This window comes from Trichosurus vulpecula, chromosome 7 (assembly GCF_011100635.1).
Source record: "Trichosurus vulpecula isolate mTriVul1 chromosome 7, mTriVul1.pri, whole genome shotgun sequence".
NCBI lineage: Eukaryota > Metazoa > Chordata > Mammalia > Diprotodontia > Phalangeridae > Trichosurus > Trichosurus vulpecula.
Genome location: NC_050579.1, coordinates 134690963 through 134715038, shown reverse-complemented (window position 1 = coordinate 134715038; position 24076 = coordinate 134690963). Strand labels below are relative to the sequence as shown.

The window sequence follows — 24076 nt, the reverse complement described above, 5'->3', positions numbered from 1 at the left end:
TGTTGCCTTTAATGTACATTTTGAGCTTATTGTGTCATAGGGTTGGTCAGATTTGACCTAAGCTTAATTTCTTCCTAACCAAATGTCAGTTTTCCAGCATTCTTGTCAAATAAGCAGTTCTTCCTTATGTTCTGGGATTCAATAAACACTGGGTTTATGAGTTTCTGATTCTTTCTTATCTATTTGGAACTACTGACCTACTTTCCTATTTTTTTAACTATTACCAAATATTTTGTTGAATACTATTTTATTACATGATTTTAGATCTTAGAGTTCTATTCTTTCTTCATTCCTACTTTTTTCATTATTTTCATTGAGTCAAAACTTTTTGTTCCTCCAAATTAATTGTTATTATTGTCTCTAATTCTGTAAAGTAGCAGTCCTTTAGAAGCTTGATTGGTATGATATTAAATTTCCACATTTATTGATCATCATAATTTTAATCATATTGTTATACTCTTCTCATGAACAATGAACATTCCTCCAATTATTCATTTTCCTTGTTTGTAAAGAGTATTTAGTAGTTCTGTTTATATGGTTCCTATGTGTCCTTGGGTCAATATACAAATATTTTGTTCACTTTTGAAGATATTTTGAATGGAATTTTTCTATTTCACTCTTTTTTATTACTGTATAGAAATTCTTATTATTTTGTGGATTTATTTTATCTGTTACTTCACTAAAGTAATTGATCCTTTTTTTGCAGGGGGGAAGCCAGGGCAATTGGGGTAAAGTAACTTTCCCAAAGTCACAGAGCTAGTAAGTGTGTGAAGTGTCTGAGGCCAAATTTGAACTCAGGTCCTCCTGACTTCAGGGCCAGTGCTCTACTCACTGTGCCACCCAGCTGCCCCTAATTAATCCTTTTTTATTTATTTCATAATTCATTTCTTAATATTTCCAAATATATTATGTTATGATCTTCAAATAGAGTAATTTTGTTGCATTTTGGCCAATGTTTATACCTTTAACTTCTTGTCTTATTGGTGCAGCTAACATTTCTAGGACTATATTAAATAATAGTGGAGAGCGTCTAAATACTTGCATTACCCCTCTTATTTTTGGAAAGCTTCTAGTGTTTTTGTATGACAAACAATGCTTTTTTTAAAAAAATTATTTAATATATCTAGTTTTCAGCATTGATTTTCACAAAAGTTTGAATTACAAATTTTTTCCCCATTTCTACCCTTTCCCCACTCCAAGATGGCCTATATTCTTGTTGCCCCATTCCCCAGTCAGCCCTCCCAACTGTCACCCCACTCCCCTCCCATCCCCCTTTCCTTTCTTCTCTGACAAATAATGCTTTTGTTAGGTTTGAGGTATATACTTTTAATCCTATTAGAGACTGGTATTTCATGCTTGTGATTTTCAGACTTTAATTTTGTAAGAGTTCTCTATTTTGTCAAATTGTCCATTTTTTCACATGGTTTTTATTGTTATATGATTAATTGTGCTATTTTCCTAATGATGAACCATCCTGCATCCCTGGGAAAACACTAAATTGGTGATAATGAATTTTTTTAATCTGCCTCTCCATCTATTTTTAACCCATGCATCAGAATATTTAGAAAAATAACCCCAAAATGAAGAAAAAAATCAAATTATAGATAGCCCTGCTGCAGGAAGATGTGCTGTTTTATTTAGTTTGATAATCACACATATTTACTGAGAGTCTACTATGCTAGATCAATAGATGTACCTTTAATAATGTTTCTTCTGATTAAGGAGGTAAAGACAATTGAAATAGTTGTTCACTAAAATTCAATGATGAATAGGAGATCATATTAGTTTATATCTAGAGGGATAAATTCTGGGAAATCAAACATAATCTTAATGAGAACTGGGGCATCTTTTCTTGCAGTCTCAGACATCATGATCGTCTTCCAAATATTCAAAAATGCACCTCCTGTCAAAGAACAAGAAATATGTTAATTTCTAAAAATGGAAAAATAGGAACTTTCATATAAAGATTGACCCTAACCAAAACCTGCCAGTGCAGTGAAGGAGAAACAGTTGTGAACTCAGAGGACCTAGAACTAAATTTCAGTCCTGCTACCTTTGTGACCTTGCATAAATAATCTCCATTCTTCAGACTTCAGTTTTCATGTAAAATGAAGGATTTAGACAAGATAAACTTCAAGACCCCTTCGAATTCTAAATCTAAGATCAATAAGATCTTTGAAAAACTATGGGGAAAACATACTCATTTAATTCAACATTAGTGGCCAATTGGCCAGCTCTGAATGAAGTTTGCTTTTAAATACTTTTTTCTTTAACAGTCCTCAAGCTGGGAAAGAAAGAAAGAAAGAAGGGAACAAAGAAAGAAAGAAAGAAAGAAAGAAAGAAAGAAAGAAAGAAAGAAAGAAAGAAAGAAAGAAAGAAAGAAAAGAAAGAAAAAAGAAAAGGAAGAAAAAAGAAAAGAAAGAAAAAAGAAAAGACAAGAAAAGAAAGAGAGGGAGGGAGGGAGGAAGGAAGGAAGAGGGAGAGAGAGAGAGAGAAAGAAAGAGAGAGAGAGAGAGAGAGAGAGAGAGAGAGAGAGAGAGAGAGAGAGGAAGGAAGAAAGGAAGAAAGGAGGGAAGAAAGAAAGAAAGGAAAGAAGGAAAGAATCTCATATCTCATGTGCATAATCAAGGAAAACCAACTCCCACCCGGGCAACATCCAAAAATGGCCCTCATTCTGTATATTTGCACATTTTTTGCAATGCCTAAAAAAAAGTTCATTGACTAGCTTATTTAAATAAACTAAAATTTTACATTATCAATGCAATACCAATGCATGATCAATACTTTAGCAAGGTTGACCCTGGTGTAGGTGCTAACTAGTCCCCTTACAGCAAGGTGAAATGCTGTATGTGGCCACTAGGTTTGGAAGACAAGAGCCAGAAACAGAAGCCAAGGCTGGGCTTGTGATCCTCACAAGCCCCAGGATGTGACATGCCAGTGGCACCTGAATCAGAGACAAGGAAGGAGGTCAGGCTAAGATTCAGTTCCTAAAGGTCAGTACATGTGCTTTATCTGAAGCTATATTGAAGGCTGGAGAATATTGATTACATCATGGTGAGGTCACATGGGTTTATAATTTTGGGGAGTCATAGCAAAGAATCCCTGAGGACAAGGACTAGGCTTACGCATGTATTTGTCACCCAACTCTTATCCCCACAGTCCAGCCACGTTGGTCTACTTGCTATTCCTCACACCTTTTGTTCCACCCCTTTCTTTCAGGCCTTTGTACTGGTTGTACCCTGTGTTTGAGATCACTTTGCCTCTAAGAATTCCAGATTTTCATCAAGATTCAGCTCAAGCACCACTTTCTACAGAAGATCTTTTCTGCCTGCCTCCTTTCTACCTCTCCCACTCTCAAGTTGCTAGATTTCCCCTGTTTACCTTCCATCTAGTCTGTGTGTATTTTGTGTTTACTTGTGTAATATATATACTGTTTACATTATTCAAATATAAGGTCCTTAACGGCCAGCACTGGTTTTTTTAAAGCCATTTTTGCTCTTTTTTGCATCCTCAATACTTAGTACAATACCTGATATAGGATTAAGAATGATTAAGAAATACTTCAACAACTAATTGGTATGAATAGCCATAAATTTAGAGACTAAAAACCTAGAATTTGAATCTCATTGGTCTACTTAACTCCCTGTGTGACCTTGGGCTAGACACTTGACCTGTTTGGGTGTCAATTTTTTCACTGTAAAATGAGGGAGTTGTACCAGATGATGTCTTAAGATCCTTTCTATTAGTAGCCCTTTGGTTATATCATATTAAATGATATTGCTAACCTTTTCAAAGAACAAAGGGTTCCAAATGCACAATTAACCTTATTTATCCAGTTATGCTCAATATTATCATTTTCTCATTTTGTTTATCCAGCTTAGGTGATTTTCATATGTTTAAGGTTTATACCTGAAATACTATTTATTCCAGAAATTAATTTTACTGCAGTCAATAACACTTTTTCATATTTATCAAAGTCCCAGCCAGGAATGAGCCAGTCTCCAGTGGTGAGTCGTCTGTGAGGGAATCCCAGCAAGATGTCTGATGCATTCTTAAAGTCAGAGGGGTAATTTGCTGCTTCAAGGAACTCAATAGTGGTTAGAAAGGATTCAGCAAAATCTTTTTCACCTGCAGAATAAAATTGGCTTCTAAAAAGAAAGACTTGGAATTAGTAAGTTCACAGGACTTAGACAAAACTTTCCCTATCCCTTCCCAACCTTCCCGGAAATGTAATTTTGCGGGAAGTATTTTATGTGCAAAGCCTCATATATGGTTCAAATTCTGTTTGAGGCTTACCACCTCTGTTATCTTAGGTAGGTCTATTATCGTCCTCAGTGTCCTCATCTACAATGGCTAGGTGGCACAGTAGATTGAGTGTCAGGCCTAGAGGCAGAAAGACTTCTCTTCCTGAATTCAAATATGGCCTTAGACAACTTACTAGCTATGTGACCCTGAATAAGTCATTTAACCCTGTTTGTCTCGGTTTCCTCATCTGTAAAACAAGCTGGAGAAAATAATGGCAAACTACCCCAGTATCTTTTAGATGCCAAGAAAACCCCCAATGGGGTCATGAAGAGTTGAACACAACAGAAAACAACTGAACAATAATTACAATATCCTCATCTATAAAGTAAAGAGCTTGACTTTTGAACTCCCTCCCAGTACTGGATTTATGATCCTATGAGCCCATGAACCCATGCTTAGAGTCTAACATGTAGAACATACCAGACAGTAATAATCACAATTTTAGGGTGGCATAGGTTGAAATCTCTCAGTCTCCTAGACAGATCCCTACATCATTTCTTCAGTAACTTCAGAGTCAGCTTCATTCTGGACCACTTCTTCTGATTCACCTGCTCCCTTAGAATCTTTGAATATTTTCATCTTCATTTATCTTTCTCTCTCCTCTAATACTTTTCCTTTGGCTAGCTTCTGCAAGTTCCTTTTTGTAATAGGACATAATGAAACAGCACTAAGCTCTTTATAGGGTTCAATGAAGTGAGACAAAGTCATTGGGACTATCAAAGTAGGCTTTGCTCACATAAGCTCTTAGATATCTTTCCCTGAAAATTATTTCAATTGTTGCTTCACCGCTGGCTGTATTCTTAGCCTACTTTTAATTGAAGGGGATGAATAAATAGAGAAAAGGATGGCTTGGAGCAAGCCCAGTGGTCACAGTTCACCTCCAGTTTTCTAAGTCAATTTTTAAAACCTGTCTTCACTCACTGCCCAAAACTGGTATGTGTGCCTAGATGAGTGAACTCTGAGAGCATGCTCCATGGACTTTTACCTAATTTGCATCCTGTAGATTATAAACCATAAATTGCTTCTTTAAGCATATACCTTCACAGTCAGTGCTATAGTGGCCATGCCATAAGCCAATGCATGAAGAATGAAATCTTAGGAAAATGGGGAAATTGGTTTTTTGGTTTTCTTTTAAACATTCAAACAGCAGATTTCACTGTCTCTCCTGTTTGAAAAGATTTTCTGATTATTATTTCCCTTACTATGTAATAAGATCGCTTTTTGTCTCAAGGAATATGGTACACAATAACATGTAATTCATTAATTATAATATTTTTTCAACCATATCACTTTTATTTTGGTTCTTCAATCCAAATCTCCTACCAAAATTTATCACTAGAATTCCCTAAGTAGATCTAGTAATGATGCTGGGAAGGCGTGGTCTCAGTTAAGGAAGTGAGGAAGAGTCCATTCCTCAATGATTCAACAGCTCTATATAAACAGGAAAGGAAAAAGTAAAAGAAAATGAATTGAATTGTGGTGAGAGGGAGATTGGGTAGCCACAAAGAAGAGCTTCTTGGTTATAAAGGTGACCAAATATTAGCAAAAGATAATGTGGAATTCATATCCCTGGCAAGGTTATAGAAAACAACACAACTCTTTGTCTCAGGGAGTTTATTCATTTACTGACATAGAGCAAGAGGCTGTGTCAGATACTTGCAAGTCCTTTTGAGCCTCATGGTGCTCCCTATCTATGCTAAGAGATGCAGAGAAAAATATAAACAGAAAGAAAGGGGATGGAGACAAAAGTGAGAAGAGATCCAGGCAGGAAACCAATTTGGAAGGCTCTAGAGGGTTAATTGTTTAATTTTGATCATAAGTACTGACACTTCAGAAATCAGCAAATGCTGAAAATCAGGGTTCAGTTTATTGTTTTGTTGATTGTCTATACTTAGTAGAAGGGGAAAATGTTAGTAATTCAGATTAAACTTTAAAGTATATCTTGCCTGAGCTCTACTTGTTAAAACATTTCTTAGCACAGCATTAGGTGTGGGCAAATTAGGACAATTGTTTGTAAGCTAAACAGAGAGATTTATTAAAAACCATTACTTTTTTAAGTTCATAAATTACACAAATGGGACAAAATGTCTGAGAAGGGAAATGAAGTTAAAAAAAGTTAGAGCAAAAGCTCCTTAGCTAGGGAAGCTGATAGCAGGAGTTGGTAGATAATATGCTTGAGGGACATTCTTTTTTTTGTGAGAGAGCATTGTTTTCAGAGTCACAAAGACTTAGATTGTAGTAATTACTCCAGCATTTAACAATCCTATAACCTTGCACAGGACACTTCACTCACCTCCCTGGATCTTACTTCCTCATCAGCAGAAGAATGATAATCTTATTTGTACCCCCTACTTCCCAGGGTCATTCATCAGAAAACACTTTGTGTATATCTTTGTATACCTATGTGTAGGTAAGTCCATAATTATCATTCTTCAGAAAAATGAATTTCTTTCCTAACAATTACACTGACATGAAATGTGGTCCTGGAGTTTTTAAAATATCCACTTTTAATAAATCGTTTGTTAATCATTGATCAGACATTTTTTACTAATTGTGAAAATCTCTGGAAAACAGTCAGTGAGCAAATGGAAAATGGGTCCTTATTTGCTGCATTGTTAAAATCATAGAAAAGAAGAAAATATAGCGAATAGCTTACTTGTCGTAGAATAGTGGCTTTCCAACATCTACTCCAGCCTGATGTCCAGACCACGTATAATGAATTATTGTCTCCATATCTGTGTTGTAGGTAGGGTTTTCTGCATTGTTTGATGTTTTCTCCCGGGACTGTAAATACTAAAGCATAAAAATAGCTAATTTTGAATTAAAAATCAAGATATTTCTGCCTTAAAATTTCTAATCAAGAATCATCTCTTTTATTTAGATAATTGAGATTACATTACATTTTAGAAGCATATGGGATTATTTTCTTTCCAAAAAAAGCAATACTTCACACTGTAAGGATGAATTTGGAAGTGGTCTTTGTGTAGTAGCTTACTATCTTACCTTACTGGCCTAACTTACTATCTTACTAATTTACTATCCTAATTTACTCTCTTTTTTAAATTTATTTTTTAGTTTTAGTTTAAAACACACAGTTCCACAAGTTTTTGAGTTCCAAATTTTCTCCTTCTCCCTCTCTTCTCCCCTCCCCCCAAGACAGTATGTAATCCAATATAGGTTCTACATATACCTTCACATTAAACTTATTTATACAATAGTCAAGTTGTAAAGAAGAATTATAATCAATGGAATGAATCATGACAAAGAAGAAACAAAACCAAAAAAGAAGGAAAAGAACAGCAAATAGTTTGCCTCAAACTGCATGCAGAATCTGTAATTCTTTCTCTGGATGTGGATAGTTTTTTCCATCATGAGTCTTTTGGAGCTGTCTTTGAACCTTGTATTGCTGAGAAGAGCCAAGTCTATCAAAATTAGTCATCAGAGATACTGTGTGTTTGTAATCATGTATAATGTTCTTCTGGTTCTGCTCCCTTCACTCAGCATCAGATCATGTAAGTCTTTCCAGTTACCATGAACTCTGTCTGCTCCTCATTTCTTATAGCCCAATAATAGCATTCCATTACATTCATATACCACAACTTGTTTAGCCATTCCCCAATTGATGGGAATACCTTTGATCTCCAATTCTTTGCCACTACAAAAAGAGCTGCTATAAATATTTTTGTACGTGTAGGTCCATTTCCCACTAGTGTGATCTCTTTGGGATACAGCCCTAGAAGTGGTATTGCTGGGTCAAAGTGTATGCACATTCTTATAGCCCTTTTGGCATAGTGTCAAATTGCTCTCCCAAATGACTGGATCAGCCTAACTAACTTTCATAACTTATCATCTTGATACTCTTGGCCTTCCAGTTGATGGGATAGACATAGAGACATAGTTTGGTGCTATTCTCCAACTCCAGGAAAATAAAGTGGTATCTTCCCAAAGAATGGTACTTCAACATCTATGTACTACCCATTCACCATCATGGTACACCATCATAGAAACACACTAACTCCGCAGCTTTTAGTTTCCCATGACTTTTCTCAATCAGATCTTTTAGAGGTGGTGTTTCAAAGTTAATATTTTTTTTTCTACAGCCAATGTTTCAATGTGTTACCAGAAGCCATGGACTGATACGTAGTACCTTTTAGTCCAAATTGAAACTTTTCATCCTTCAAGGACCTGCAGAGATGATTTTGAAGACAAAACCTTTGAATGCATTAGAAGAGATTTTGGAGGGAAAGTTTAGTATAAGAATGTTTGTAGTACCTCAAAAATCTTTAAGTCGATTGCCATCATCTGTGGGTAGGATGCATTGCATTCATCAAAGGAATAACAGAAATCAGATCTGCGTTCTTCTTGTGGTAATAACTCAATCTGATATGGCAAAGGCCCAAAGAAGTTCAATTTCAAGGCAGAAAGGAAAAATGGGATGGCCACATAGTAACTAATACCTGTGAAGCAAAATAAAAAGCATGACAGTGAATCATTTGGACAAATCCGTGTACAAATGAGAAAGAAAAATCAAAACGAGGAAGACTGTGTCCACATAGCTAATTGAGGCAAATTAGTTCCTCAGTCTTTCAATCCCATGTGTTGGTTCTAGGACCATGGGTAGAATGGAGATTAACCAAGCCAAGTAGGGAATATGCCCAATGTGTCTAGAATAGGTGTGGTGATTCAAAAACCAGGCAAATGGTGAAAGGTCTAGATACTTGAATGAATAGTAGGTCAGCATCAGGATATGCTTTCATTTTTTTATATTTAATATTTTTATTTTTTCCACTTAATAATATTTTGTTTTTAAATTACATGTAAAGATAGTTTTCCACATTCATTTTTATAAGATTTCGAGTTCCAAATTTTTTTTTCCCATCCTCCCCTTCTCCCTCTCCAACATGGCAAGCAATCTGATATAGGCATATTTCTAGGAACCAAGAAGTGAAAAGACAGGGAAAGGCAGCCAAGAAAAGTTAGAAACCTAAGCATTAAGTAGTTCTAGATTGTGCAGAGCTCTGTAGTCAAACACAGAAAGCTTATGAGACTCCTACAATAGTGAAGTTATCAAATAGTAGATGATTCAATTATAGTGCTGGTTTTGTTAGAAAGGTGAGAGATTTTAAGAGATCTTGTGGTAGTAGACATGGCAACTGATTGGAAATGAGGAGGAAAGGAGAAGGAAGAGTTAAAGATGATTGGCAGGATGGATGGTGGTGGGCTCAATAGACATAAGGAGAGATTAGAGGGAAGGTAATTTTAGCGTAGAGGGAGAAGAAGAAAATATACAAGGCAAGATGAAGCAGCATTTATTAAGCACCCACTCTATGCTGGTCACTGTGCCAAGTGCTGACTGTTTTCATTTTGAGACATATTGAGTTTGATGTTTTACTAGGATTTGTAGGCAAATATGTCCTGTAAACAGTAGGAAGGATGAGACTAGAGGCTCGAGGATAGATTGGGATATAGATATCAATGCAGAGATTTTGGAACCATTCTCAGAGATGATAATCAAAGCCATAGGAATGGATAAGATCACCAAGGGAGACTGTATAGAAAAACAAGAGAAAAATGGCCAATGGCATAGTCTTGGGGGAAAACCATCCTTTGGTTATAGAAAGATGCAGATTAACCAGTAAGAGAGGCCAAGAAAAGCATAATTATGTAAGTAAAAGAACTAGGGACAAAGCACCATAACAGGTAAGGGAGTGAAGAATATTAAGGAGAAGATGGCAAAATATCACATGTTATAGAAATAAAAAGGTCTGTGAATAAGCTAATGGATTTGGCAATTAAGAATTAATTTATTGGTGCTCTTGGAGAGGCAAATTATGGTCCAGATACAAAGTGATTACAAATAAAGCCACAGGAGAATGAAGAAAAAAATAATAAGATAAAAATTCATGTTTTACTTTCTTTTCTATTTTCATTATTCATGTTTTGTTTAATTATTTCTTGATCTCTTATAATTTCACTGGCTTCAATTTGCCCAATTCTAATTTTCAAGGTGTTATTTTCCTCCTTGAGATTCTGGATCTCTTATTCTAATTGGTTGATTTTCCTTTCATAACCTTCTTGTTTTTCTTGGATTATTTTTTTTTTAGTTTTTCGTCCATCTCTGTCATTTGATTTTTAAAGTCTTTTTTAAGATCTTCTATAAATTCTGAAACATCTTATAAGAAAAACAACAGATTTGGAGAATAGATCAAGAAGAGAAAATATAAAAATAATTAGAGTAACTGCAAGTCATGATCAAAAAAAGAATCTTGATACAATAATACAAGAAATAATTAAAGAAAATTGTCCTGAAGCATTAGAACAAGGCAGGGAAGTAGAAATAGAGAAAATCCACTGAACACCACTTAAAAGAAATCCTATGAGGAAAACTCATAGGAATAACAGTCAAATTTTGGAATCCCCACCTGAAGGATAAAATATTAAAAGCATCAAGATTAAAACAATTTAAATATGTTGGTGCCACAATTAGAATTACACAAGACGTAGCTGCAGAAACATTAAAGGACCACAGGTCTTGGAACACAGTATATCAAAGAGCAAAAGACCTGGGGCTCCAGCCAATAATATCATACCTTTCAAATTTCAGTATTATCTTGAATGGAAAAAATGGACATTTGACGAACCCTCAGACTTTCAAGACTTTGTTTAAAAAAATCCTCAACTTAATAGAACATTCAACATACAAGAACCAAGAGAAACATAAGGTACACACCAAAGACTGACTCTAAGGGATTCATAAGAACAGACTGCTTACCTTTTATATACGATAAAATGTAAAATGTATGTCTAACATTCTATTAATAATTGTCGAGCTCATAAGAAAGAGGGGGATAAACCTGACTATGATATGAATTTAAAAAGTAAAACCATTTAGAAACAACAAAAAACAGTAACTATTTTATACAAAAGAGCTGCAAGAAGAAGAAAGGATACAGAGGATTTAGATGGGGTGGAGGGCTGGTAGTTCTGGTAACCCACTTTCATTGGGAATGGGTTTAAGAGGGAACAATACATATACATTTAGAAGAGTATAAAAGTTTTCAAAATTTAGAAGAAATAAAGTGATAGGAATATAGTGAGGGGGGAGAGGACAAGTGAGGGATTAGGACAAAGAAGGATTTTAGAGGGGAGGATGAGAGAATAGGTAAAGGGTATTTAGATTAATGGGGATGGGAGGATTGAGGAGGGATCCTTGGAGGGGGGAAGGCAAGCAATAGGAGTGCAGGGTGGTTGGTGGAGGGGGAGGGGTAGGCAAGTAATAGGAAGGTGCTGTAGCAGGTAGAAGTAAAGTTGAGGAAGCAGGAAGGATAGGAAACAAAAGATGTGTACAAACATAAAAAAAACATAGATCAGGAATAGATTATGTTGGGAAAGTATATGTCTATATATGCATTATATATATATAAGTGTATGTATATATTTGTATGTATATGTATATATCAAGAAATATCTAAAGTATATTGTAGCCTTCTGGGGGTGGGGGAAAGAACAAAGTTAAAAAGTGCACAGCAGAGAACAAAAGAAAACACAAGGAAACAAAAAAAAGATGGACAATTCTCAACATAAGGTATATTATTTACCATACAGGCTTTCTTGAAAATTTATTGTTACATATTTTGAATCCTCTCCTATGTTTTGCCTTGCACATGACATGCTGTTTTTTCTTTCTTTATATATAAGTTTCAATATTTAAATTTATGATGTGTTTTTGTTTCTTTTCTCTATTTTGTATTTGTGTTTTGGTAAAATAAAATAAAAAAAACTTTAAAAATTCATGAATTAATTGGAGAACTTTAAAACCTAAAAATCTAACTCAGTGCTTTTTCCATACCAAACTCCAGACACCCACCCAAGCAAACTTAAACGTGTTTGTCTGAGCCTAACATGAGAATGGGAACCTTTGCTATAGTGACTGCCTAAATACTTCCATCCCACTTCTAATGCAGTAAAGCACTCCATATCATCTTCCATTTTTATTCCTTTTCAAAACCCTCTAAAATCACCCTCCACTCTCTACTCCTTTACTTAAGTCTCCGATAATGAGGCAGTCATTCACCTTGTCATAATGAAGCTTTCTTCGGCAAATTGTCCCCTCAATCATTTTGCTGGTCAATCTTCCATCTCTTCCTATCTATTGGTTACTTCCTTACTGCCTTCAAACCTGCCCATTTTCTCCATCCTTAGAATACTTTCACTAGTCTTAACTTCCATTAAACTCTCAGCTTATATCTTACTCTTTTTCTCAGCCAAACTCCTGGAAAAAAAATGTCTTCATTTACTGCCTACATTTTCCCTTCTCTCATTCACTTTTAAGCTCTTTGCAATCTTGCTTCTGATCTAATTACTCAACTGAAACTGCTCTCTCCATCATATTTTAGTTACCAAATGATGACTTTCTCTTACTCCTTATCCTTCTTGAGATTTGTGCTGTATTTGACATTGTTGATAACTTCTATTGGATGATTTCTTTCTTCTTCTCTGGATTTTCATGACATTACTGTCTTTTGTTTCTTCTATGTGCCTGACTACTTTTCAGGTTCAACATCTTGCTCCTTAACTGCAGGTATGTTTCAGAATTTTACCTGGACCTATTGTCTATATGTATATTCTCTATTTGATCTCATCACCTCCAACAGGATTATTATCTTTCTGCATATAACTCCAACAGCAACATATCCAACCTCAGTCATTCTCCTTAGCTTCAGTTATGAACTACCAAATGCCTTAGTAACATTTTAGACTAAATTTTCTGTAAACATCTCAAACCCACATGTCCAAAGAGACCTTTTGCCCCAAACACACTCTGTCACCAAATGTTCCTATTTTGTTCAAGAGAACTACAATTCTTCTCATCTTCCAGGTTCATTACTTTGGCATTATACTGTCCTTCACCCACATATCCAAGAACCTTCCAAATCTTGTTGTTCTTTCCTCCACATCTTTCACAACTGGTCTTTTCAATACTCACACAGTTGCCACAATAATTCAGGTCCTTACTACCTATCACCTAGAATATTACAAAGGTCTGCTCATTGATCTCCCTGCCTCAAGAATTTCTCTTTTCTAATCCATTCTTCACAAAGCTAGCAATGTGATTGGCCTTAATTACAGAGTATATTAAGGATATTTCTTCCACTACTATTATTTAACATAATCCTAGAAATTATAGTGATCACGGTAAGAGAAGAGAAATAAATAAAGATAATGGGCATTGGGAGAGGGAGGGAGGGAGAGAGGGAGAGAGAGTGAGAAGGAGAGAGTGGGAGAGAGAGAGTGAGAGGGAGAGAGGGAGAGAGAGAATGAGAGAGAGAGAGAGAGAGAGAGAGAGAGAGAGAGAGAGAGAGAGAGACAGAGAGACAGAGAGAGACAGAGACAGAGACAAAGAGACAGAGAGAAAGAGAAAGAGACAGAGACCCAGAGAGACCCAGAGACAGAGACACAGAGACAGACAGACAGACACATACACATACATGGATAGAGAGAGACAGAGGGACAGAGATGGAAATATCCATACTTGCTGATATGTTTTTCTTAGGAAATTCTTTAGTAGAATCAAAGAAATTATTTGAGAAAATGAATAACTTGAGGAAAGCAAGAAGATACAAAATAAAACAAGAAAACAACCACATTGTAAGTTTTGAAGAGTAATAACAAAATCCAAAAGGAAAACATTTAAAAACAACGACAGAATACATGAAATAGCTTTGTGTCAAATCTACCAAGGCAAACTCAAGATTTATGTAGATACAATTATAAAAAACTCTTGAAAGAAATAATCACCTAAATAATCAGAAGATTGTTCAATACTCATTACTGAGATGTGGCAGTATAACAACATAATGCTACTTAAATTAATTTAAACATTTAGTGCTATGCCATTCAAACTATGAAAAACAAACTTTTTAAGAAGCATTCATTTGGGGGGAAATGGGTTTAGAATATCAAGGTAAGTAATGAAAAAAGTAGAAATGAAGAGGGAATAATGCTTCCAGAGCTCAAATAGTAATATAAAGTAATCATCAAAACCATTTAGTATTGGCTAAAAAATGAAAAAGTTGCTCAATGGAACTGGCTGCATATGGTACAATCAGTAACTATGTAACTAAAAATACAGTGTTCAATAACCTTGAGACCAGAAATTGTTTTGGGAAAGCTCCTTATTTGTTAAGAACTGCTGAGAAAACCATAAAGCAAGATAATAGAAATTAGATTTATATCATATGAAAATCTTACAATACATTACACAATGAACTAAAATAGAAACAAGACCTGATTAATAAAAGTTATAACATATAAAAGTATAATGAAATAAAGAGGGGTCTTTTAAAGCCATAGCTAAGGAGTGAAAACTCTTCTCCAGAAAAGGATAAAGGTTGTCACAGAAGATAAGATAGGTAATGTCAGTTGCCTGGAATAGAAAAGCTTTTATATGAACAAAATCAATGTAACTAGAATAAGAAGGGAAGCTGTTGATCAGTGAGGGAAAACTTTTGTATTAAATATCTCTGATGAGGGACTGAGACTCAAGATACACAGAAAATTTAAACAACTATTGAATACCAAAATCCAAAATAATAATGGAAACTTAACAACTACATGAAAATTGCTCCATCAATGTTAACAAGAGAAATATATTTTAAAACAAATGTGAAGTTTCACATCATATCCATGAAATAGTCAAAAATGACAAAAATATTAGAATACTCAAAGTTGGACGTTGTAGGGAAAAAAGACATACTGCAATAGTGTTAGTAGAATTGTGAATTACTCCAACCATTCTGAAAAACAATTTGTAAATATAGGATCAAAGTAAATAAATTGTACATATTCTTTGACTGAGTGATCTCACTGTTAGGCATTATCCACAGGAAGTTGAAAAAAAGGAAGGTTCCATATGCACTAAAACATATTTATAGCAATGCTCTTTTTTTTTTAGCAGAAAGGACTGGAGGCTAAGAAGGAACTCATGAATTGGGAAACTGATAAAAATATTAGGAGGCAACTAGGTAACACAATAATTATGGTGCTGGACTTGGAGCCAGCAAGACCTGAGTTCAAATCCTGCTTCAGCCACTTCCTAGCTGTGTGACCCTAGGCATGTCATTTAACCTCTAATTATCTTAGTTTTCTCAGCTGTAAAATGAGGTTAATAACAGCACCTGCCTCTCAGGGTTGTTTTGAGGCTAAAATGAGATAATATTTTTAATAAAGCATTATATTAATTATAGCTATTAGTTATTGCTTATAATGGAACATTACCATGTTGTAAGAAATGACAAATTTAAAAATGCAGAGAAATATGGATCATAAATTACAGCTTTTAGAGTTGAGAGAGACTTTAGAAGCTGTCCAGTCTGACTCTTTATTATCTTATGTACAAACTGAGGCCCAGAGGATTTAGATACTTTGTCCAAAGTCATGTAAGAAATAAATTGAGACATGATTTGAACTAATGTTCAAATCCAGGACTCTTTCCACTGTACTACACTGTCTATGGGAAAATATATGAAAACCGAAGAAAAGAAGTATGCAGAACTGGGAAAACAATATACACAATGACTCAGGCAATGCAAATTGGAAAAAACAAAAACAAAAACAAAAAAATAAAAACTGAATACTGAATAATTATAATGGCCAAAATTAGTCCCCCAAAGAGATATGAGAACATACTTCCCTCCTTTCTTTGCAGAGGTGAGGAACTATGTGTATGAAAAATAGCATATGATGATGAATTAAATTGTTGCATTGGTTAATTTTGATGAACTATTTTATCTCTATTTAAAAAAATCTTTATTGTAATGGGTGTCTCTCAAAGAGTGTGAGAGAAATGTTTGGGGAAATGAAGGTGAAACAAAAAGAAAATATATAATTTTTTTTAAATAAAAGAATTAAGAACTAGTGGTTGTTGATATCCTAACTATGGAATTTGGAGACAGTGGGCCTTGGTACGAATCCTTGTTTCCCTACTTGCTATCTCTTGACCTTGGGCCAATCATTTAATTTCTTTGAGTCTCAAATTCCTCATTTGTAAAATGAAAGAACTGTACTGTATGACTTCTAAATCTTATTCCAGTTTTTGTTCTTACGATTCTAAAAGATACCTTAATTTTTACTACTATTATTGATCTTAATATAGGTCATTTTGTTCAGTAAATATATCTAGAACTATCGCAATTGGCTACTTATATAGGGAAAATTCACTGGGTAATTACCCAGCATTATTGGGATTCAAAGTTAAGTCTCTCCACTTTCTTATATATTTATTTCACAAAGGAAAATTTGTAGTTATGCAACCCATCCTTTCCTTTTGACAGCTGATTTGTCCTTTGGTATGACTGGATGGATTTATTCAATCAATAAATCGACCAACATTTATTAAGTATTTTTAACTATGTGCCAGGAAATATGCTAAGTGCTAAATCTAGGTGTGGTCAGTTGAAAAGTTGCTAATTGACCCCTATCTCTGAAAAGAGAGTTAATCAAATTGGCTTGGCTAAATGATTACATCCTAAGGTGACTTTGGCCTTCTGATGACTGCTGAGCAGGTGGAGGTGACAGAGGGGGATTCAGCAGGACTGAGTCCTGCAGAATTCCCGACCCTTTGAAGTGCTAAGACCTTCATGTGATTGTTGAACAGCTGGAGGTGACAAAAAGAGAACTGGCAGGATTGAGTGATTTGTTTAAAGGGCAGTATTTGGAAATTATTGAAGATATAGTTTCCCTTAATCATTTTGACTAAACATATGCATGTACATATATAATATATATTCAATGTTTATCAACATATATTTGCAAAAAGGGGTCATTTGTTTTTCCCACATAAACTCTCCAATCCTCTGAAACTAAAGAGCCACAATAAGACTTGAAATTTCTTAGGGGCAGATAGTCCATTGTGGACCTCTCTTCACAGGAACAGGACAGTTCAGGAGCAGAGATCATGTCATTGTAAAATACTCACCACTCCATCCACTTTTGGTTAAAACGAAGTTCTCTTTTTCTGGACTGTTATTAACTAAATCGTTTGAAGGATTGTCACATCTTCCTACAAGGGATAAAGAGATGGAAAATGATCTTTAGGATTTCAAATGCTTAGAAGTTGGCAACAGAAATTGGCTACTATGTTAGAAAACTAATGTGGAAGGAAACAGAGATTTATAGTCCAGTTGGTAATGAGGTTATCTTTTTTTAAGTTTCCTTTCCTATCATACATTTTTACTGAAGCAGGGGTCTTAAGATATCTTAATCTAACCCTTAGTTTGGAAGACTAAGGAAATTGAGGAGATCTAGAAGTGGCTAGTGATTTTCTCAAAATCACAAAGCAAGGAGTAGTAAGGTTAGGAGAGAATTCAGAACTGGCTCCAGTCTCTCCTCTCTCCAAACCATTCTCTGTGCAACACCCAAATTGATGTTTCCTAAAGTATGTCTGACTATATCACTCATCTGTATAAGAACATTCAATGATTCCTAGGATAAAAAAAAAAGCCAAACAAAAAGTATTTGGCATTTAATACCCATAACAGTCTGCTTCCAAATTGTCTTTCAAGGCTAATTTCATGTGATTCCCCATTATTCACTCTAATGTTCTAACCAGATTGACCCACTTGCTGTTTTTCACATACTACATTCCATATCCCACCTCTGCAACTTTGAATAGGATGTTCCCCATCTCTGGAATAGACTCCCTCCTCACTTACACCTTTTACAACATCTACCTTCTTTAATGACTCAGCTCATTTATCATCTCTTCTGGGAAGCCATTTCTGATCATTTGAGTCATTAATATTGCTCTTCCTTTAAGTTATCATATACACACCTATCTTATTAGAAAAGTAGAGCATAAGTTTCTTGAGGGCAGGGATTATTTCATCTTTGTCTTTGTATCCCCAGCAGCTAGCATGGTGGTTTGCACATAAATGGCACTTAATAGAAATAGATGGGATTTTTAAAAATTGTAAATGAAAAAGAAAATTAATCATTCTCTTCTCCTTTGTATACCCTATATTGAGTAGCAAATGCCTCTTTGAATAAATGATTTTGTGGTAAATCAGCAGCCACTCATAGATAAAATGAAAAGAGAAAGTCCAGGGACAAAACTCAAGCATTTAGATGAGATTGCATCATCCTAAAATGTTCACCAGTCCATCTATTTCTGATTAAAGCTGAAGTGTCAGTGGGTAATTTTTAACTTCTAGTAATTACCTGCTAGCCCATCACATAGATACAATATATGAAGTACTCAAAAAAGAAGTTCTTGAATATTAACTCATTTGCTGAACCTACTATGTTTTAGACACTGGAGAATTGATTTAACTAAAAAATGAGATGGTAACCAAATTTTTTCAACTTTGACTTAGTTTTGCCAGAAAACTGCTTATTAGCTCATGACCACCTGTACAGAGGAATGTACTCTTTCTAGCTTCATACAGACATGTACACATACCAACACACACACACACACACACACACACACACACACACACACACACATACACAGAGCTGTTTGTAAAGAAGGAATAGCTAGCTTAAAAGAATGATTAATATGCTGGAAAATTAGGAACATTAGGAAACATTAGGAAAATTAGGAACATCTGATTGTAGTGTAGAGATATAAAATCTTGGCTTCCATACACACACACACACACACATACACACACACACATATGCATTGGCCTGAATTGCCACTGAGAGCCTTTTCAATTCTCAAACATCTGTGATTTTATCCTCATTATTCTTGTTGTTATAATTTTTTAGAAATTCCATGTTATATTTGTTTTTCCTTTAAAAAAAAATACTGATTTGTAAAAAGACTCACTGCACTGTGAATGTTGGTAGATTCTCCCAGAATAATCCTAGGGCATTCAGACCATAGCACTCAAAGAGCATTTCCTATAATTGTGCTGTCATGACTACTATGACTTCTACAAAAGAGGGAGAACTTTTTGAAATAGTTAAAATGTTCATACCTGTTACATAAAGTTTTCCATAAAATGTGGCGAGTGCCCAGAATACATTCCCAGTGTTATTTATTCCAAATTGAGTGAAATATTTTGCTGAATGGTTTATCATCAATTTATACATGCTTAATCTGTCTCTATAGTCCCAAGGATCCATGATGATTTGGTCATCCTTGACCGGGAGATCTTCTATGCTTCCAGGTACCTGGTCCCAAAGGTAGGGGTAGTCATAATTCTCCACTGTGGCTGACCTGGTAGAAAAGAAACATAAAAATACTGAAAGTAAAATGATCAGAGAAGACCAGACACTATGATTGCCCATTTTTCTTTTCTTTAATTTTTGCACAAGACCAGAGAGTTTTTATAGGATCTAAAGGAAACACTTTTGTTGATACGTATCCCTATTCGTCAGTTGGTTGATGATAAATCTGGGAACAGAGTTTCTGAACCAAGGAGGAAGTTACACAATCACAATAGGGAAAGAAGAATATTTACCTTGGCAGGCTTAGATTAAATGATCACAGGAGGTTTAAAGAGAGGAGAGGCAAAGAGAAACATTTATTCAGTAGAGTCAAGCACAACAACAAACTAGGTATTACAAAATACTGTGTTTATGGAAACTCTCTTGATTTAGGGATCTTTTATAATGTCAATAATAAATTTTGGTGTGCCATATGGAGTTTGATATACAAATGGTTGCATATGCTCTGCATTTAGATTGTCAACTTTTCTATTTGAAGGCAGAAAAATTATACACAGAATTTTAGTACTTTTAGTTTTAGAGATACTCTATGAGTTCTTATTCCTCATTTTTTTTTGCCATGGATTCATTTGGCAATCTGATGAAACTCATGAACCCCATCACAGAGTAAAGTTTTGAAGCCTAAAATAAACCGCATAGCATCATAAAGGAAATCAATTATATTGGCACATAATTATAAAAAAATATTTTAAAAAAACAAGTTTATGGGCCACTGATTAAGAACCCTACTGGAATTACAATTTATCCTTTAACCATGCATGAAGAAACTAAAAGTGAGAGAGATGAAGTGATGTTCCTGAGGTCACACAGCTAGTTAGTCACAAGAATAAGACTAGAACTCAGGTTTCTTGAATTCTATTCCAGTGCTCTGATACTTCCCATGACATGAAAAGGTAACACAATCTCTACCTCAAGAGTGTAGTCCCTCTGCTTAGCTTGGGTTTTTGATAGCTCTTATAAAGATCTTTAATCTATGTGGCCCAAGAAATAAAATAGACCCTTAGCTGAAGTTATACAAGACAACCCTATCTAGTTTGCAGTGCTATATCATCTTAAGCTTTTCAGATGAGAAAAATGGACGTAGATCATGTCCGATTAGATTATGTCTCTACCAGGGTGTCATACAAGCCCTTACTGGAATGGGGCTGATTTATAGGTATAACTGATGAAAAAACACTTTATCAGAATTGAAATTCACTATGCTACAGCCAGAGAGGTTTGGAGTAGGAATACAAGGGTAGGCAATAGGTAGCCTTGGTCCCTGTTCTTAGCATGAGTAGAAGCAAATTTGCATGGGTTGTGGCAGAGTCCAGGCTCAGGGAGATAGTTACAGACATTCAGGTCAGCACTAGTTGTATTAGCAGAGCGGGGCTGTGTTGATTACAGTGCTTGAGAAGCTAGTTTTCTCATCTTAAAGAGTAAGACTTGGACAAGATGATCTCATAGGCTCTTTCCAGTTCTAAGACTGTGTTTTTCTCTGACTAAAACAAATTAGAGATGGGTTAGGGAGACTCTAATAGAGACAATCATAGCACTAAGGAAAGTTCTAAAACAGTTCTTGCTGGAACAGATTTCCACTGTAGCCTTAGTCCTTTTATCGGCTACGTCAGCCCTACCTTTTCCCAACTTTTTTCTTTTCATTCTTTTTTCCTATTCATTTCCTGAATTCAAAAGTTCAAGTACTAGAATGTCTAGAGAGAAGGTAATTCCCTAATGCTTCTTGCAGAAAGAAAAGTAGAGTTCATATTTTTCCTGATACAGCATTTGATTTGGAGAACAGAGGCACTCAATCATTCAGACAGGATAGGACCAAAAAGGTGGTTTTTCTAAAAAGAAATCATTGACCTCCCTCCTCCAAGTATTTTTTCCTCCATGAGCAAGTCTGAATGACAGTGTGGTACTATGAGTCTTGGGAAGACTATTGAATTTTCTGATAAAGGACCCATTTAATTGACAAAAGGTTACATGGTAACCTCAAGTTCAGTATCCTTTGGGGAGGAATTGATTGGGTATTTGCTGTATGTTTCTGAATTTTGTATTTGTTCATGGGATCCTTTACTATATTACGAATTTTCTAGAGTAGGGAGGCTGTCTCATAGCTGATATGCATTTAGTATATTTAGAACATGTATGGGAATTGGGGACCTCATTATCCATATTTGTTGATGTCTGCTTTTACTTTTGTCTTGTCTGAGATCACGATTACTACCTGTGACTTTTTTAAGTTCACCTGAAGCATAATATATCTTGTTTTATCCCTTTAATTTAACTGTGCAAATCTTTACTCTTCAAGCGTGTTTCTTGCAAACAATTTATTGTTGGATCTGCTTTCTTATCTAGTCTCCTGTACTCTTATGTTTTATGAGTGACTTCCTATGATAATAATTCATCATTATAAATGTTAATTGTTCATTTTCCTCCTTCTATTATACTTTCCCCCTCTCTTTACTTCCTTCCTCCTTTCTAAGAAGAGGAGGGTTGTGAGAGAGAAGTATGATTAACAATAGTGATCTGATTTGAATCAATCATCTTCTACTCCTTTGCTTGCCTTCTTCCTCCCTTACATGGGCCCTAATCAGTGGTTCTTATCCTTTTTATTTTCTTTTAATAATTCACACTTTACAATCGATCTCATAAAGTTGGCATTTGTTTTGCTTAATAAATGCTTGTTGGTGCATTAAAAAAATTGAAAGTCTTTGGTCAAAACATGATAAACCATCATGCCAGAAGACCATGGAAAGGTAATGGAACAAATAGCAGAATGACAGACATGTTTTTTGAACATGGCAAATAAGGGAATTTATTTTGTTCAATTATGTATGTTTGTTATAAGTATTGTTTTTCTTTTATTATTCAGTGAAGGGACAGAGGTAGGTAAGAGAAAAATAAATGCTTGATCATTTAAAACAATTAAAAACATGAAAAAAGATTTTTGGTTATGATATTATGACTAATTCTTCTCTAGATCTACCCCATTCATATTTCCTCCACTCCCAGTTCTCTCCTATTTCTCTGTTGACTTGAATAGAGTTATGCACCAAACTCTTTATGCGTATGTACCTTTCTTCTAGTTCAGATGCAAGTCAGGTACAAATGCAGCTTACTTCCCCATCCCTCCTTCCATGTTTGTCTTCTTGCGTACCCTAATTACATGAGATAGTGAATTCCACCTCCTTATTCCTTAATATAGTCTTAATATATTCCTTTCTTTCTTCCTTTTCTTTCTTCTTTTAAAATAATCAAAACATAAAAAAAGCACTGAGTTGTAAGCCTCTAATTTTTGCCTTTGGGAACATCACATTTCACTATCTCCCATCCTTTATAATATTAGTTACTGATTAAACATGTGATCCTGACTGTGACTACCTGGTATTTGAATTTTTTCTTTCTGGACACTTGCTGTATTTTTTCTTTGATCTGCAAGTTCTAGATTTTAGTATGATGTCTTTAGATATTTAATTTTGGAGTTTCATTCAGGAAATTATTGGTAACAATAATAGCAGCCATAATATCGTTAATAACATTTTTATTATATCTACTATATGAAAGACACTTCATAAACATTATTTCTTTCAATTCTCACAATAACTCTGAGAGATAGTTGCTTTTATTATCTCCATTTTATAGATGAGGAAATTGAGGCAAAAGGAGCTTAAGTGACTTGCCCAAGGTCACACAGCGAGCCACCTCTGGCATTATAGGTTTATGTTTCACCGGATGGAGAGGAGATTGACATATATTCCATTACATATGTAGTATGTTTTGGTCAGCAAAATTCCCTTATTTATATAAAAGACACTTTAAAATTACATTTGTGTATATGGCACTGGGGAGGAGAGATCAAGGGAACTATTGGTCAATTCAAAGAGTTCCGTAAATTAAGATGACGAAATTATAATACGTGGTCCTTTGTTTGAAGGGCTCCTCATGTGGAGGTAGACTTTCATATTGGCATCCTGATGAGAGCACTGGCCTCACATAAAGATTGGCAAATTTCCTCTTCTTTTTTCTGGAGCTACCATATTGTTGATTTATTAACATTGAACTCACAACTAACAGCACTACAACTCATTCCTGAAACAAAGTTTATCTAACACATGTATTTTCTTCATAAGGCACACCATAGTCTTCTTGTGCTTAAGAACACTAGACAGCACTTCAGCACTATGCTTGGGGGCCACTTTAAACAGCGAAATCACCAACAAGAAACATAAAAATGCTAAAAAGGAGGTACTAATTAGATTGTAAAAATGATACATGTTTATAGTATGAGAGCTGAGACTAGAAGGCAGAGCATAACTTTGACTACAGCTGGGAAAACAGGAGCCAGGGCAACTCATATATTGTTTCACCACTTTGCAGATATTCAAGAACTACTGTGAATATGCATTTGGAAGTTACAAATGAATTTTAGCTAGTAGACAAATTTGCAAATATGGAATTCATGAATAATGAGAAACAATTGTATTTACTATCAAAAAACAACTCCTCCAGATAACAGGATGTGAGCTCTTTTAAGAAGCACAGGTTTCCCTCT

The 24076-nt window shown here is 35.0% G+C and overlaps 1 protein-coding gene across 1 annotated transcript; it reads right to left on the bottom strand.

Annotated features, from left to right (window-relative positions):
- Nucleotides 1–1614: 1614 nt before the first annotated feature.
- LOC118857178 (protein LEG1 homolog) lies at nucleotides 1615–19605 on the bottom strand. Its single transcript, XM_036767825.1, has 6 exons — nucleotides 19287–19605; nucleotides 17282–17365; nucleotides 8578–8762; nucleotides 6962–7098; nucleotides 3910–4148; nucleotides 1615–1903 (listed from the first exon to the last, which is right to left on the bottom strand). The coding sequence occupies exons 1-6, from the start codon at nucleotides 19597–19599 to the stop codon at nucleotides 1782–1784; spliced, it is 1080 nt and encodes a 359-aa protein (XP_036623720.1). The 5' UTR covers nucleotides 19600–19605; the 3' UTR covers nucleotides 1615–1781.
- Between the last annotated feature and the right edge of the window lie 4471 nt (nucleotides 19606–24076).